The 16,694-nt window shown below is 37.0% G+C and overlaps 1 protein-coding gene across 12 annotated transcripts in view; it reads right to left on the reverse strand.

Moving 5' to 3' along the window:
- agap1 (ArfGAP with GTPase domain, ankyrin repeat and PH domain 1) overlaps positions 1–16,694 on the reverse strand; it is a 351,020-nt gene that overhangs the window by 31,424 nt on the left and 302,902 nt on the right. For 8 of the 12 annotated variants that reach the window (XR_015493378.1, XR_015493377.1, XR_015493379.1 and 5 more), the window contains 3 exons: positions 9,178–9,332; positions 5,732–5,822; positions 3,807–4,029 (listed from right to left, as the gene is read on the reverse strand). Coding sequence is in view for 8 of the 12 variants with exons in the window: in XM_087256868.1 (XP_087112994.1) it covers positions 3,807–4,029; positions 5,732–5,822; positions 9,178–9,332 (469 nt within the window). In the remaining 4 variants the exon portion in view is untranslated. Of the gene's footprint in view, positions 1–3,806; positions 4,030–5,731; positions 5,823–9,177; positions 9,333–15,569; positions 15,645–16,694 lie in introns of all 12 variants that reach the window. The other 4 variants (XM_087256866.1, XM_087256865.1, XM_087256862.1 and 1 more) reach the window with 1 other exon arrangement.

Here is a 16,694-nt window from a genome sequence, read left to right on the forward strand (position 1 = left end):
AAGAGAACCAGAAAGAAGAGAGAGAGAGAGCCTGACAACAGCATATCATTTCTGTTGTCAGATCCAGGTGAGCTGTCTGCGTGTGATCAGCCCTAAACATAATTCCAGCATGCAGAAGGAAAAATGATCTGCGCGGAGACAGAGGTGTAGAAGACAGCATCTCTCTCTCTTCCCCCTTTACCTCCAGCCCACCCCCCCAAACAGACCCCTAATTGAAAGACGAGAGTAGCCCAGACCTTGACAGGCGGGAGGTCAGTCTAATTGCTGCTGGCCATATTTAACATTAAGATAATCAGCCCATTAATTACCCTTTGGATCATTAAATCAGTCGCTTGCAAAATGAAATTTCGAGCTCTATTACTCACTTGAGAGACCACGAGGGAGGGTTTTCATTTATCAGCCACCAATCCTGGATACAGAGCGCACACACACCCGATGCTTAGGACACACGCTCGCTGATCAGCATTTAACCACAAGACGATGCTTCAAACGCGGTGCCAACGGTGAGACGCGCCAATCGAGAAGAGCACGCACTTCACACACATCAAACGCAAATCGCATCAGAAATAATATATTACGAGATGTTAAGACAGCACTGATTAGATTATGCTCTCAGACAGTCGCCACATTCAAATGCGCTTCTTTCAAATCAGATTGAAGCCATTTGGAGAGTTACAGGCCAAATCAATTCTAGAGCCCGGTGAAGGATGAGAAGACAGCAGATTACACGCAACAGAGCGCTGACAATATCACATGCGCACTATTATGGGGAGGGCTAAGTAGTTTTTAAAATGTCAGTTGATTTCAACAATTCTCAGCTATTTTAAAATGTATTTATGGGCTTTTCATTGGGTTGTTATTTAGTTTCCTAACCAGGTCTTATGAACCCCTAGGGCTCCATTTTAACGATCTAGGCGCAAAAGCATTAAGAGCATGTCCAAGTCCACTTTTACTGTTTTAAGGATGAAAAAAAATACGCTCTGCACCCCCACGCATGGTCTAACATGGTTGTGCTTATTCTCTTAATGAGTTATGGGTGTGTTTTGAGCATAACATGCATTAAACCAATCAGAGTCTCATCTCCTAATCCTGTCAAAAGTCAGTTGCGTAGTGCCATGGCGCGTTTGCAATTTACACGATTATGTAAGTGGAAAAACTGAACACTTCACTAGCGAGAAAACAGTTAAACAGAGCATCTGCAGTGCGAGAATAAAGAACAAGCCTTCTCCATTCGGCCTCTTTACATTCTCTACTTTTACTCTTTACTTTAGAGGATGAGGAAAAAGTGTTGTACGTAGTCCACAGAAGACATCCATTAGCCTACATATTTAATTTTGTTTGTTAAGAGCAAAGATTTGTTTCAAAACTATTCCTAAATTCAGTTCTAATTTCAAGCAAACAAAATTTAACAATAATAATGAATTGTGATAAAAAAAAAAAACACGTCCTAGTCTTATGCCCGATATGGTGATGCAGACGCCTCCAAAACCAGACAGGTGGACAAATCTAAACTTGTTTTTATTAAAACTAATATAAATATAATAAATACTACTATTACTTCTAATACAAATACAAACTGTCATAAATAAACTGAAAAAAGCCCCCCAAGATGAGGCATGGAGGCAGTGGTTTTTATTTTTAGGTAGAAATTAAGAACTTTTTGTACATTTTAATCCTTTAAATTTTTATTATGTAAAATATTTGTGTTTTGCTGTACATCCTGTGTGTATTAAGTAATGTGTAAGCATTTGTATCAACTAACATGCTCTTTGCTGGACTTTAGACCAGCTTTTAGTTGGTCAATGGTGAGGTCTATTTCAGTTCCTCAAAATAGCAATGCGCCAACAATGCGCACCTCTATAGACCAGCATACCCATGAGTCAACAAAGCGGCGCAAATGGATTTGCTATTTAAAAAACGTGTTGCAAAACGTGAAAATTACAGGTCTAAAAAAACAACAAATCACGCCATACATGTCTTGTATCTTATAGGTCCCTAGTTTCATACTGTAAGTGAAGTGAGTTTTAAAGATTGACGGGAATAAAATTCACAATCCAATTTAAAAGTCATATTATAAATAAATAAATAAATCGAATATACATAAATTTGTCTTTGAAAAAAAATGTTACAGTGCAACGTAAAATAAATATTTTTATATCCTAAAACATTTCAAAATCATTTAAATTTATTACTGCAATGAACAACCTGTAGCTGACTTTAGTCTTAAGTGTCGCGTGATTCTTTGCTAAGAATAAATGCCAATTTGATGCCCAAGAAACATTTTTTGTTAGTACACTGCTTAACGTTTTTACAAAGAACATTTTTACAGCATTTATTTGAAATCTTTTGTAACATTTACCACTTTTATACAATTATTTACTCTTTTTAAGAGTACATTTTCTTTACTTCGTTTTAATTTAATAATAGAAAAAAGTTCCCTACATTTAATAAAAAACTAGTTTAATTATCTAAATTCACACATTATTCAATACACTTAAAGATCTTTATATTTAAAATTATATTATATTTTAACATTTTGGGGTGGCACGGTGGTTCAGTGGTTACCACTGTCGCCTCACAGCAAGAAAGTTGGCATTTCTGTTTGGAGTTTGCATGTTCTCCCTGTGTTTACGTGGGGCTCCGGTTTCCCCCACAGTCCAAAGATATGCGCTATAGGTGGATTGAATAAACTAAATTGGCTGTAATAGATGAGAGTGTGAATGAGTGTGGGGCTGGCGCTGCGTAAAACATATGCCAGAATAGTTGGCGGTTCATTCTGCTGTGCCGACCCCTAATAAATAAGAAACTAAGCTAAAGGAAAATGAATGAATGAAAAACTAAAATAAATTGTTTTAGGTTAATATTATATAGGGCCTGATTTTAAGTAAATAAATTAGATTATAGATTTAAGAAAAAAAGGGATCAATGGAATTGATAAATGACAAGCAAACCTATGGCCGTATATATTCTTAATATTCTCCATACACAATATAATCCATGTTTTACCTTTAAATGCATCACGCTTATCCTTCAAATGTATTTCACATCAACGATCCACGAGCTCCGGTAAAAACATGAAAAAAAATCACACTGATATGCACTCTGTCTGTTTGAGCAGAAGTATTGAGGGAGAGCAGAGAGAGATGACTGCAGGACTGTGTCCAGTGACTGAGGTTAATTGAGATAATATTGACCCTCTCTGTAATCTCCTCTTCCCACTCAGGGGGCCACATGCCTTCACATACATAAATAAACAGCTACATGAGGAACTATAATCGCATTAGCACATTGACAACAGGCGGCAGAAAATGGCCGATCCATATCGAAAGATTTTCAGAGAGGAGGGGAGTAATTAAAAGGTGCTTCAGGTGACTAATGAGGCCGGCATGTAATGGGAAGTCGATATTTTGGCGGCCAGCAGTCAGCACTAATTTGTTATGATGGCTGGTGGGACTGAAGCCTCTCTCTGCCGATAATTACTCTGCTAAAGATGGAGGAGCATGGAAAAGGAAAAATCTGATTTTAGGGTTTTCCACACAACTCCACACACATATGTTGTAGGGTGGGTTTGCTTCAAAGTTAAAAGCAGCTTATTTGCATTGGGTGCAAAATTAATGATAGATGTGTGAATGCCACTATTCGATACGCCAACATTTGGGCCAATAGCTGATGCTGAAAGCAATATCTGTTTTGGAGAAGATAATTTACAGGTGACAAGTTTGTTATTTTTTTATTTTTTTTGCTGATTCCTAAACAAAACTGACTTTAAGGTGCCATACAATAAAAATCTGAATATAATTGTGTACCTGCTGGCATCTGGAGCAGGTTTTAGGCGTCCTTGAGCATTGGCCTCCCACACGCTATTAGCCAGCTCATTGCCAATAGCAGACATGACCTTGATGAGCTCAAGAGGCCACTCGTCCAGGTCCAGAGAGCGGACACGGGACAGGTGAGTACCCAGGTTGCGGTGAATGCCGGAACATTCGATACAGATCAAAGCCCCCAGGTTTAGACTGGCCCAGTCAGGATCTACAAAAGAACAAGATAAACAGAAGCAAGACAAAAAGAAGATTATGTCATATTCTTGCACGCTGACAAAACCATAAATAAATAAAAATACTAAAAATAAAAATATAAATAAATAATAATACATTATAATTAGGGTTTTTGCAGATTTCCTCAATTCAAATTTAAGATTTTATAAGACCTCTTTAAGACCATTATAAATGAAATTTTAGACTTATACAGGGCTAAACACTAATAATTAGTCCTAATGGAATTTGTATTATTTGCTTGCCATTTTTTTAGCAACATACTTTAACATGTCAAAACAAGAAAACTCTGGTTGTATAATATATATATATATATATATATATATATATATATATATATATATATATATATATATATATATATATATATATATATATATATATATATATAATGCCTATTTATAAATATTATTTCTACTCCCCATTAATCTGTAAATAGTTTTTGTATGAACGGAAGGTTATTTAAAGGGATATATTGCCCTGTTATTATCATCCTGAGGAAATTGTGTAATTGTTTTCAGTCTTCTTTCCCTCATTTTATTAAGATGGGGTTGTTGGTATTTGGATGGATGTCAGCCCGATTATGTAGCTGTACATGGACAGAGGAAAAGTAAGTAATGTTAATCAACATTTCAGAGCAATTAAGTCTAAAATTTTGTTTTTGAAATTTAAGACATTTAAAACATTTTAAGAACCTGCAAACACCCTGTATAAAGGAATTTATTATTGTGTGACAAATATGTATTTCCAGAAGTGATTATCTAATTTTCATTGTGTCTCATGCTCCTTTAGAAGTCATTATAGTATGCACATTTGATGTATAGTTGCATTCGTGTGCTTTACGAAGGGTGAAAAACACTGTAGATTAGTTTGGTGCTGTGTTTGAGTCCACTAGATCCTTTCAGAGGTAGACCCAGATATGTGATTTGATCAACTCCTCCAGAAACTATATCTGGGTGATAGAAGCTTTTAGCTATGTTTCTGACTGAGCCAAGCCCACTTTGATGAGCTGTTGTCCGGTGACAGCAAGAAGATTACCCCTTGGGACACCAACAACAGGCACTACGTCATAATTACGTCCCTACAAGAGCATCTGCGTTTAATGCAGGTTTTATGCACTGTGTCATATCACTCAGCTATTACTTTGACTGTTCTGGGGTGAAAGGAAGGCAACAAACTTCAAGCAGGTTGATCACTCCAGCCTGTGTTTTTAGATACATTAACCCACAAAATACAACTCTTTTTGTAGGGTGTTATCATCAGTTGTTATTATCATAATATATTAAAAACTATTTTAACATTTCTCTGTAGAAACTTATGCTTTTTAAAAAATATCTTTCTACATATTTTACATAAAATGTAAATATGCTTCAAAGTTAAAAACAATAAGAAATATTTACTAAGCTTCTCAGCAGAATATTAGAATTATTTCTCAAGGACCACATAACATTCTAATGGCAGCTAAAAATGTATTTTGCTATCAAAGGAACAAACTATAGACTAAAATAACTAGACACCTTTTAAATTGTAATTTACCTCCCATTTTTGAACTGTTTGCACTGTATTTCTTGAATAACACAAAGGGAGCCTAAAATATTTTAAATGTGTAAAATAATCAGTACATAGTATGAAATATAAACATCTCAGATTATTACAAATGTGTGCTGCTTAAAACTCACTCTGGGCTTCACAGTCCACACAGCGGGTGTTTCCTCTCATGTTCCTGACAGACTGCAGTGCAATGGCTTCTGATTGGCTGCTCAGACGAGACTGTGGGCACAATCATGTATGTTAAAGCTTATTTAAAATAAAATGACCCTTATAAGCATATCATTAAGCATCATCTGACAATTCTGACTACGCAGCAACATTGCAGTTGCATTGTTTGCTAAAATAAGAGAAAAAAATAACAGGGGCATACTATAGAAGGTAGGTCTAGTGAAATGCAATTTGCCCTGGCCTGAGGCATAAACACAGAGTGGGTTGAGAGTTATGGCTATGAAACAGGCATGTAGAATTAGTTAGGGTAATATAGGAATGAAAGTAATTACAATTTTTAAATATGTGCATGAATGCATTGAACACATACTGTACATGAATATAACAAGGTGGAGAGACATTTTAATTACCTTTGAACTTGATATAACATCAGCTCTTTGATATGAAAGGACATCAGTAATAACTATAAACATTTAAATAAGACGTTTTCCAGCTGGTTTCAAAAAGTATAGGCCATCCATAGAAAAATGTAGTGTTATAAAAAGTTAAATTTTTTAATTAATTCTTATATTTGCATGACGGCAGAATAATCAGTGTTCTGTATATATCAACAGCCAGTGAAGTATATTTAATAAAAAAATAAAAAAACTTTTTAACTTAGACACATAAATGCACACATTTCACAACGACATTTCAACAAAAACAAACCACAATGATATTATATATTTTTGCACTTCCAAATCCAAATTTTTTCCAGTAATGTCTGAATTAGGGTTGCACAATATAGGAAAAATCTAGCATTGCAATATTTTGTTATTCAGCGATATATATAGCGATATGAATACAATTGATGACTTGAATATCTCTATATGGAAATAATTTATTATTTTAAACTGAATAAATTATAATAAACAATCTATAAGCATAGATCAATACAATAAAGAAAAATATGCAAATTCACGATCTCAAAGTTTTGCAGATTTATTTTATTTTTTTGTGCAGTTCTGTGTCCTGATTGGCTGTAGACCATTGTCAATCAATCTCTTCTGTGTCTCATGTACAGTACAGAATGCGTTCAGCTGTGGATTAGTGACTGCAGGAAAAAGAACATGCTGGATGTCAACATTACCCACCCAAAAGTTAAAAAGCTTTATGAACCTTTAGCTGACAGCGATGAATGTTTGCGCCTGACAACAGGTTTGAATCTTTGTTTTAATTTTATAATACTGGACTTATTTTTCTACAAAAGTTTGAACTTTAAAAGTGTTTAATCGAGAGAAAAGTGTGAATATGTTAACGCCTGTCTGAGAAAAGTGCATAAAGTGTACAGTGAGTGGTTTTACAGCCTTAAAACATCTATAATAATTGTAAAAAATAAAGCTAACTACTTCACGGATTTCACCTATCTCAGGTTATTTTTAGAACATAACTTTCATGATAAATGAGGGACCCTAGTCTGAATTCAGAGAAATCTGTAATTTTATTTAGTGCCAGGCCATGTAAATGAATTACCTGTCACTGATGCAATATCCCCATTACTATTTTGTTAATAAAACATGTGCATCAGGTAAAGTAGTTGTAACATTACCAGTAATTTGCTGTAATGCTGCTCTGTGTGAACGCAGAAGGAACTAAAGGATTCGGATTTCTACCTTCCAATCCATCTTAGCATGGACCAATGTTTATCCTTTTCTCATCATCCTGTTTCTCATTATTTTTATTAAAGAAGATTATTGAATAATGAATGAAAGTTAACACATTCCTTAATATAAGAATATTCAGTGAATCTGCATGTCTCTTTGTAACTTTTCTGGAGCCACCAAACTAGGTCAGAGGTCAGAGAGACCTTGGGACTGAAAGGCTGAGGACTGGAAACAACTGTTTCTATTGTTATTTCTTTGAGTTAATACTGTCTAAAATGTCTACAGTAATTTTGCTATTTTTTACGCTTAATTTTTTAAAGTGATTTTACGTTTTATTCAAGACAGACTTTGTGTAGTAAGGATATAACTGCCTGAATGTAGATTATACCGGTTTTTAACCAGTTTTGATAAGGACGGCTGAGAATACACTCAGCCTTGGGTAAGAAACAGATTGTACTATAAGTTTGTGTGTTCTTTTTGATTGTGGATTCGTTTCACAGGTCTGAAGTCAGCTCTAAACAGTCTAGTGGATGTCTGATGTTTATATGCTTAAGATATTGTTCGGAATTGTACGCACGCACCCATGTGGAAATTTTCTAAGTCTATCTGTGTTTTAACCAATCAAGTTAGAACACCTATATGTATGACGCAGTTAATGACGTTATGTGAGAGTATAATTGTTATTGATTTGTGATTGTAAGCAGAGTGACCTAGGAACTCATGGCAAGTATTGAAGCTGGCTTCTGCTGATGAAACTGCAAACTATCTTCAGTAAACTTCATTTATTTATTTGAATCTCTAACTGCGGCTCTTCTTCATCTGACAGACTGGTCATTCTTTGGGTTAAAACTGTAAATTACCCCTACAAAACATTGCTGGAAAGAGCGTGTTCATGCTTAGAAAGCACTGACATGACACGTCTACTCCAGCCAATCAAAACACTCAGACACATTCACATCCATGCTGTTTATTAAAATAACCACCTTTGAATATTTTTCCAGACACATTTAGCTGCTGGATCTTAGTCAGATAATGTTTCTATCTTCCTTCTGAATTCAAACTGTGCAATAAAATATTGATAAAATACTTATGATAAACCGCTGTTTGTTTACCTTCAGGCTCTGCATCAGTTGCTTGACGCATGTGCATGTGAAGTGAAGGAGTGTTCCGGTGAGCGCCAGCAAATACATACTATGTACATCTCGACATATGTTTTTATCGAAGTTGTTCATAATACTTATCCACCCACAGAATTTGTAATGAGGTCAAATGTGTATACATTTAGCCGCGGTCTCTGGAACAAAGCAGCTGCTTGAATGCTAAAACCCGACCACTTCTATGTTTACAAATACAGTACAGCTGAAATAATTTCTGGTTAATGACTTCAGAATTTACAAGTATTTCGGAATTGATTAATTTCCAGAACGTCTTTGTCTGTGTGAACAGCACTTTTTTTTAATTTACCAGTAACATCTTTCCACAAATTTACTGGATATTTACCGGTATCACTGTGTGAAAGGGGCTAATGACTATATGATTCCCTGCTCTTTAAATGCGTCATAAAACTGTGTTTTGTTATGATTTCAAAATAAGCAACCACTAGTGGTGAACCCTAAACACTGAATTTATGGTCCACTGGAGTCCACTGCAAGAACAACATCATACTTGTGGCACCCTTGAAAACTTTGTTTCTAAATCACAGTCATATATAGCAAAAAAAGTGATGTACATTGTTTCAGTGCTTCAAATGGATTGATCTTTACCTTTTGTTTGCTGCTTTCACAGGACTGCAGACTTGCCAGAATCTGGCTTTCAATGGCCTGAACCCACGCGTCCCGCTCCTCATAGGATGTTGCCTCAAAATTCCAAGTCTGTCCCGTTAGAGAAACAATAACGAACTCAAAGTTGTCCTCTTGTTCTGTAGCAGAAGGAGGAAAAAAAAAATCAACAAAAGTATTATTAATTTACAGTTCATTTACAAAAACTAAAATAATATTTTTCCACCAATTTTTACCATTTTAATTCGTTCTAAGTAACTCATAAACATTTGGTGACACTTTATTTTGATGGTCCATTTGAGTATTAGTAGATTGTCTGCTTAATATCTGTTGACACTGCTCCAACAGACCCGACTATAAAAACTTACAATAACCCTAACCCCAACCTAACAGTCTACTTATAATCTAATGTAAGTTAGTTGGCAAGTAAATGCAATGTAACTTAAATTCAACATTTGGACCATCAAAATAAAGTCTGACCGAACATTTTATTAAATCCATGTTTCCAATTTTCTCAGGTCATCTAATAAAAATTACATGAATAAATAATCACTTTGGTTTGGGGATAAAAGTGACAGAGAAGGTTTCTCACCCCCCTGCAGAGCACCTGTTAGTTACGGGACACAATCAAATACCCCCCGACCTGCAGGGCTTGCCCCATGACCCTGGTCAGGATATGCTACTAATTACAGAGCAGACCCGAGTCCCGATCTGATCAACCATACTGCTGGTCTTGTCCACAATGCTCCCTAGGCAAAGCGACATATGGATCTGCTACCCAGGGCCTTGGTTAGGTTAATGGGCCAATCATGAGACAATTAGAAAAATGTGTGTGTGAGTGTCCGCGAGAGATCCCCATTTTCAGGAGTTTATCTCAGGAGTTTAAGGACAGAGGAGGTTATTTAGTGGTTCTGAGGGTCAACATTTGGAAAGTGTTAGGAACAAAAGGCCATTGACTGCGTGATCAGAGGGGACAGCAATGGAAGGAGCACGCAGATGGCTGGAACAGAGAACCTGCATTGATGAGATGGTGTTGTGTCACAATCAAAGGGATCCCTCCCTGAAACACGATCTGAGGCAGTGAAGAGATCACACACTTTACACATTCTGTTTATAATTTACTCTGGAGGGGAGCAATTACATAATGAAGAAGTAATCAAGGAAGTAATGTCCTCCACACACATACACGCACACACACACTTGAAAAAGAGGCATCCCTAAGGCCAAACCTCCACATGAAGTGGAAAGACCCATGATCCCCAGAGCATCTGCTGGTCAATGAGTAACAGGAACAGGAAACAACCTGGAAATTCAGCCATTGTAATATTCAACCCACAATATAATCTAGAGGTCGACCTATCCGCTTGTTAAGTCATGACGTATGGAATACTGTTTCCGGGTCTAAGTTGCTACTCCTTTGAATTAGGAAAATACAGCACTTGTTTATGGCCAGACACCAATAGTTTAACCATTTATAAAAATGAATCACTTTCTGGCTGTCTTATATTAGGGATGTGTTGATAACCGTTTTCAAGGTATACCACGGATACCACGGTTTGGAAAAGTCAAGGTTTTAAAACCACCAAAATTTTCAGCTATACCGTTCCTAAATGTGTTTAAGATCCAACGATGTTGTTTTAAATTGTAAAGAAATCTGTGTTTCTGAAACTAAAGAAGACAGCAGAAATCAATGATTCATCTGAATTATTTAGCCTGACATGTTTTCTGCTCCAAAATATTTTAAATGTTTCTCAAAATAAAATATTCTGTGTCTGTTTTTGTACCCAGACATTTAAAAAGAATATATTTTAGAACAGTAATCACAATACAGTGATACAGTAAACCCGTGATATTTTAATCCAAGGTTATCACACCGTCAGAATCTTATACCGGCCCATGTCTACTGGATATATATTGCGATCATGATTTTCGAAAGTATTTAATCGCTTTGTAAACGTTTATTATTACCATTTGTTCCCATACAGTTTAATAGAGAGGTCACACTTAACAAGCGGATAGAGGATTTTGCCAATACTGGTGTTCCCATCTTTTGTTGAGGCGTTCAGCTTTTTCCCAGTTGTATTCACATTGCTTTGTTGTTGCTTTTATTGTGACACAGACTTGTGAGTACTATATCACATCGGTTTAACTGCTTAAGGTAACACTGATGTTATACTGACAATACTGACAGCAAATGCACTACTGTTTTTCTTTACTAAGTGGCCATTCACTTATTGCAACTTTTGCTTTCCAGATTGAAGCAAAAAAAAACAAATCAGCTTCACCCTTTGCATGTATTATACACATTAAAATAATAACAGTCAACAAATTTCATCAGACAAACGCAGAGCACCCAAACACTGCTGCACTTTTTCAAGAGTTCACACCTAAATATGCTTGATGCTAATAGCAGGTTTGGCATGCTGTCTAGGGAGAGAACTCTGAGCTCAAAGATAATTGAGCCCAAGGCTCTCGCCAGGTCAATAAGCATATAAGAGGGTCTAGGATCAGATTGGTCTCGAGATCTCCCCCTGGTAAAGAGAGGAAAAGGAGGAGATGGGGTGGAAGGGGGGATTCTTCCAAAACGAAGATAAGGTAGAAATGCAAATTCAGTCTATTTATTGTAAGCTTGCATCAACATGATTGGATTATTGCTAATTACGTATGAGAGACCAGCCTATTGTGTCAGAGCTACAGCAAGATTCTGTCAGTGGTGCTTAGCAATGGCAGACACCACGGGAGCTTGTGTTTTCCACATGGATTTAGTCGTGATATGTGTCTAGCCCCAAATGCAGCAACTAGTCAACAAATGAATTATGACTAAATGTACTGTACTATACTGCATGCATGCTGTTTAGTGGTTAGTGTCCTGCTCTGTTGCTAAAGCGTGTAGCCTCACACAGATTTCACCTCAGACTTCAGCAGGCAGACCTCAGTTGTGTTCACTTTATAACTGAGCGTCAGATAACCTAGAAAAAACATCGGTATTGATTTCAGGTCTTAAGTTGTTTGTTTCCTCCATAATTCTACAAAACCAAGTTATTCTTTGCCAATCTCTAATATGATCCCTCAGTAAAGGCTGGTATCCCTGGCAGACTAATCTTAGCCTCAGAAGGAATACTTATGAACTCATGACAAAAAGATAAAAAATAAATAAATCAAAATCTGCCGTTTCAATGAGTTATGATAAAGTTTCAGTCAGGCTCTTGTCAGGGTACTGTACGAGTAAGTTAGTAATCATTTTTAACAGTTAATATTTACTAATACATTACACTAACACAATGTACTGTCCTCCAAATGGTCACAGAGTATCATAGTAGTTATTTTGTAAGTATCGAAAGTGTTGGTAGGCATTGATTGTCAGTGACATCAAAGATGAGACCTCTCATGGCGTTTCAAACCTGTGTTTCTTCTGTAGAAGTAACTGGTAAAATGTTTTTTTTTTCTTTTTTCAGGGCCTGGCACAATGATGACCGGCTGTCGGTCAATGTCTGAGCATTGTTCTTAACCGCTGGTGCAAGCGAGACCCCTGTTATACCTTTTTTTGGCTGACTGAACATGTTAAATTGGCAGCAGAGCCCATTGATGAGGGGAATCACTCTGATTGGCTGCTCAGCTTAACAAGCGCATGAGTGGAAAATCTAAAGTCATGAAAGCAAGCAAGCATGGAAGTCAGCAGGGCAATTTATTTATGCTTTGGATATTCACAGACTTGGGTATTCCAGATTTGAAAACAATTACAGGCTAGCGCCACCTTCTGGTATGGAGACATGTCATCTCACAGTGGTGCAGAATGCATGTGTTGGCTGTAGTTGGCTGTTAGATGTAGGCTGAAAAGTGTTACCCACCACAGATTTAGGAGCCACTAGTTATTTGATGTTGACACAGCGTGTATGGTTACTCAGTATGTAGTACTTTAATGTGGAGCAGACTTCATGTTGATAGCCTTGACTCCATGAATCAGTCATTCTGCCAAATGCAAGTTTAAAACACATTTATAAATTGTATTTACAGCCTTTAAACCTTTTGGTCTATTCAATTTCTCTTCATGCCACACTGTTCAGAGACAGCTCTTCGAATCATCTCCCTGTGAGGCCATTACACAAGTTTAATCAGCGGGAAATCTGTCCAGCCACACCATTTCCTCTCCTTCAGTCAATCACAGGCCTAATTGGACTCCTATCATACAAGTCATATTAAAGGTCCCGCAGGGCCACAGGCTGCCCTCGACACCGTAACAGAGACTTGTTTTCAAATCCCAAAATTCCTCTTACAAAAAGTCATGCCTGGTAGCCAGGATGCTCAAACCTCTTCATACAGCCCCAGAAACTGTATGAGAGATCATTTCTATTCCGAGAAGAACAAGCAGATATTTGAGAATTTGCTCATTTACAGCAAAAGTCAACTCAGAGCGTCAACAAAAAGTGGCTGGGGATCCTGGGCTTATTATTTATTCTCTTTTTTTGTTAACGTTTTCAAGGTTTTGGGGGTGGTGAGATCACTGGAGCATCCTAGCCTAGATTGGACCCACCCTTCAAAGGCACAGGGCCCTCTGGGGTCAGCAGCAATGTTCTCACCCTAATTAAATTGCAGCGCTGTTGGGGAGAGGGCGGTATTTGACAATTATGAAAAGCAACAATGCAGAAAGACGATATTCGGAGGCAAATATGAAGATTGGCTCCGCCTCCTCCCCTCAGCACACAATTAATTAGAAAACAATTGTGTAATACAAAAACTGCAATGACAGGGCATCAGGCAGGCACCCCTCCCCTCTATTTCGCCCTTAAACTTCAAAACGGGGCAGCCATCATTCATCTGGTGCCTGGTACTGATCTCCATACTCCACAAGCTGCTAATAGGGCAATAATTACGTTCGGCGCAATTTAAACGGAAAGTATCCAATAATTTCCTGCTTTGCTATTTATGCGGTGTGATGTTCAGGCAAATTGAAGCAGCACAGAAATGTGTGAACTCTGACACAGGCAACCTTTACCGACAAACGGAACACAATCAACTCCAGCAAGGATTCGGCATGCACAGAAATGAAGCGGGTCAGGGTGGAGGGGGGTTGGTTTACCTCCACGCGGCCCAGACGGCAGCGCTTGGGGGTACAGTGGAAGAGCTGAATGCTTGGAAACACAAATTAACCGAACGAAATGTCAAAGCACACAGTATTGCTTTGTGACACAGGTCATTAATTCCTATATTATCCTCTCCCATTTCAAGCATCTAGCATTAATAACCTGGCAAATATTACAGGAGTTATTCACATCCAGGGAAAAACAATAATAATAATAAGGCAGAGGAGGGGCGGAGTTGTGGGAAAGGAGGTGTAGGTAGGGGAGGGGCCAAAGCGTACATGTGACCTCCCATAATAAGTTCAACATCATCATATGATATCCTAAATTTTAGACTAATTAACACGTACAAACACGATTATGGTAGCAAAGCATCATTTTACAGTCGTTACACTAGCTATGTTTCCATCCAAAGAGGCAAATTAAATTTATGCGCAAATCTGGAATTTCGAATAAAAGATGTGCGAATAAAGCAGTGTTTCCATCCAATGAGTTAAAGAGAACAAAATCAGTTTCTGATAAACTGACTTCTAAGAAGCTGCATCAATCTTTTCTTTGTTTAATAAATTACTTGCACCTCAGAAGACAATGCTGACACGTGATAAACGTGGTAGTGTTTGAAGGTGTGAGATGCAGAGCTCAGACGCTCTTGACTCTGGAGGTTATTAATAATACAGACCTCCTAGTTTTTCATGATTCCACAATCACTGAATTCAACCCAAAATAAACAAAAAGTCGCAAATTAATAACCTGAAAAATCTAAAAAAAATAGAAAAACTAGGGGGTCTGAGTAATATAATAACACTAATACTGAAATGGTTAAGGCATTTTAGAATGACCAAAACAACATTTCAGATGTTTGACAATGTGTTCCGCCCGCTGGTTTGTCCATTCACACACATTTTTATCATCACATGATCTCTTATCACAAAATCACTTTTTTAATGCACATACTGGAATTTGCTCGGTAAAAGTAGTTTATGTAGCGCATCTTTTCTTATTTGATAAAAGTTACTCAGTTACGCGCATATGTTTTTATCCGCATTTTCAAGATTAATGCACATCACAGCCTTTCCATCAACTTTTATTTTAATGCTCATATCCAAAATGCGCATAAAAATAGGAGGATGGAAACATAGAAACTGACAAATGGCCTAATACCCATAAGTGCTGTCCAGGGAAAGTCGCGGGGCACATCAAGGAGAACTGAAGGATGAAGCATAATCACAGGGTGTCACTGCAAATGTAAAAAAGGGGTAACACTAACACCCCCTTGCTCTGTTTTCTGGAGCTAGTTACCTTCAGCATTGGAGGAATTGTTGTAAATGTTGCGCAGACTACCAACGCGATTTAGTTTCCATGCCCTATGCTTGGCTGCATCCGATGGCAGGCAGAAGAAAAGGCGAAGAGAAAGAAATAAAGATGAAAAAACAAAAAAAAAAAACAAAGCAACTGACAGGAGTGGATAAAGTAGAGCACATATTTGTGAAATGAACAGAAAGTAATTCAGCAGTAAAATATAAATGACAAAGAAAGACAGGGTCAAAAAAACAAAAGATGATCTGAAGTCAGCAGTTAAATGTGAAAGCGATTCAACAAATGAAAATTAAGCAGAAATTTAATGAAGTCAATGGGTAAGAAGCAGGGGTGAAAACACATTGCATTAGGTTAAAAAGGCATAATAATGCACCGCTTGAGTGGAAAAGACAAAATGTTCACATTAGCATGCAAAGAGTCTAAATGAAAAGGCTAAAATAAAATAAAAATAAAAACATGAATTTCATAAAAGATAGGGGCAAAAGAAAATAAAGAGCAGACTAACTGTCTTCATCATTGATAAAGTTAAAATGTTCTACTTAGAACAACTAACAGCAAAACTAAATAAATGAAGAGTAAAAACACATTTTAGAACTTTCAAGATCACAGATTTACATTTTAAGATTAATAGTTAAAACATGGGAGAGGGAAAAACAACGAAATATACTAAAACCATTTCAAAAACAAAAAAATAAAAGTAAAACATGATAAAAAGTGTTTAATTAAGTTAAATGTCACCTTCGTATTGTATTATAACAGAAAAGTATGTTCAAAATCTGCTAAAAGTGTCTACTATACCAAAATATAACAAAGTTTACATTAATACAACTAATTACACTGTACCAATCCTGGCAAAATACAGTGCAGATGATTTCCTTCCCACTGTGCGAATTGACACAGGTCTAGTTTCTTCTCTTTAAATAACTGCTCATTTCCCAGCTGTGCTGACAACTGACCTGAAGTCACTTCGGCTCAGTGCAGTCTCACTCTTTTCCCCTTAGGCCAAAGAGAACATTTGTTACACAACAGTAATCCTGGAAAAACAATCCCATCCAGTGCTTTCCAAGCGCACAGCAACAAAGAGACAAAAACTACAAAAGCCTGTGC

This window comes from Danio rerio, chromosome 6, assembly GCF_052040795.2.
Source record: "Danio rerio strain M-AB ecotype USA chromosome 6, GRCz13ab, whole genome shotgun sequence".
Taxonomy (NCBI): domain Eukaryota; kingdom Metazoa; phylum Chordata; class Actinopteri; order Cypriniformes; family Danionidae; genus Danio; species Danio rerio.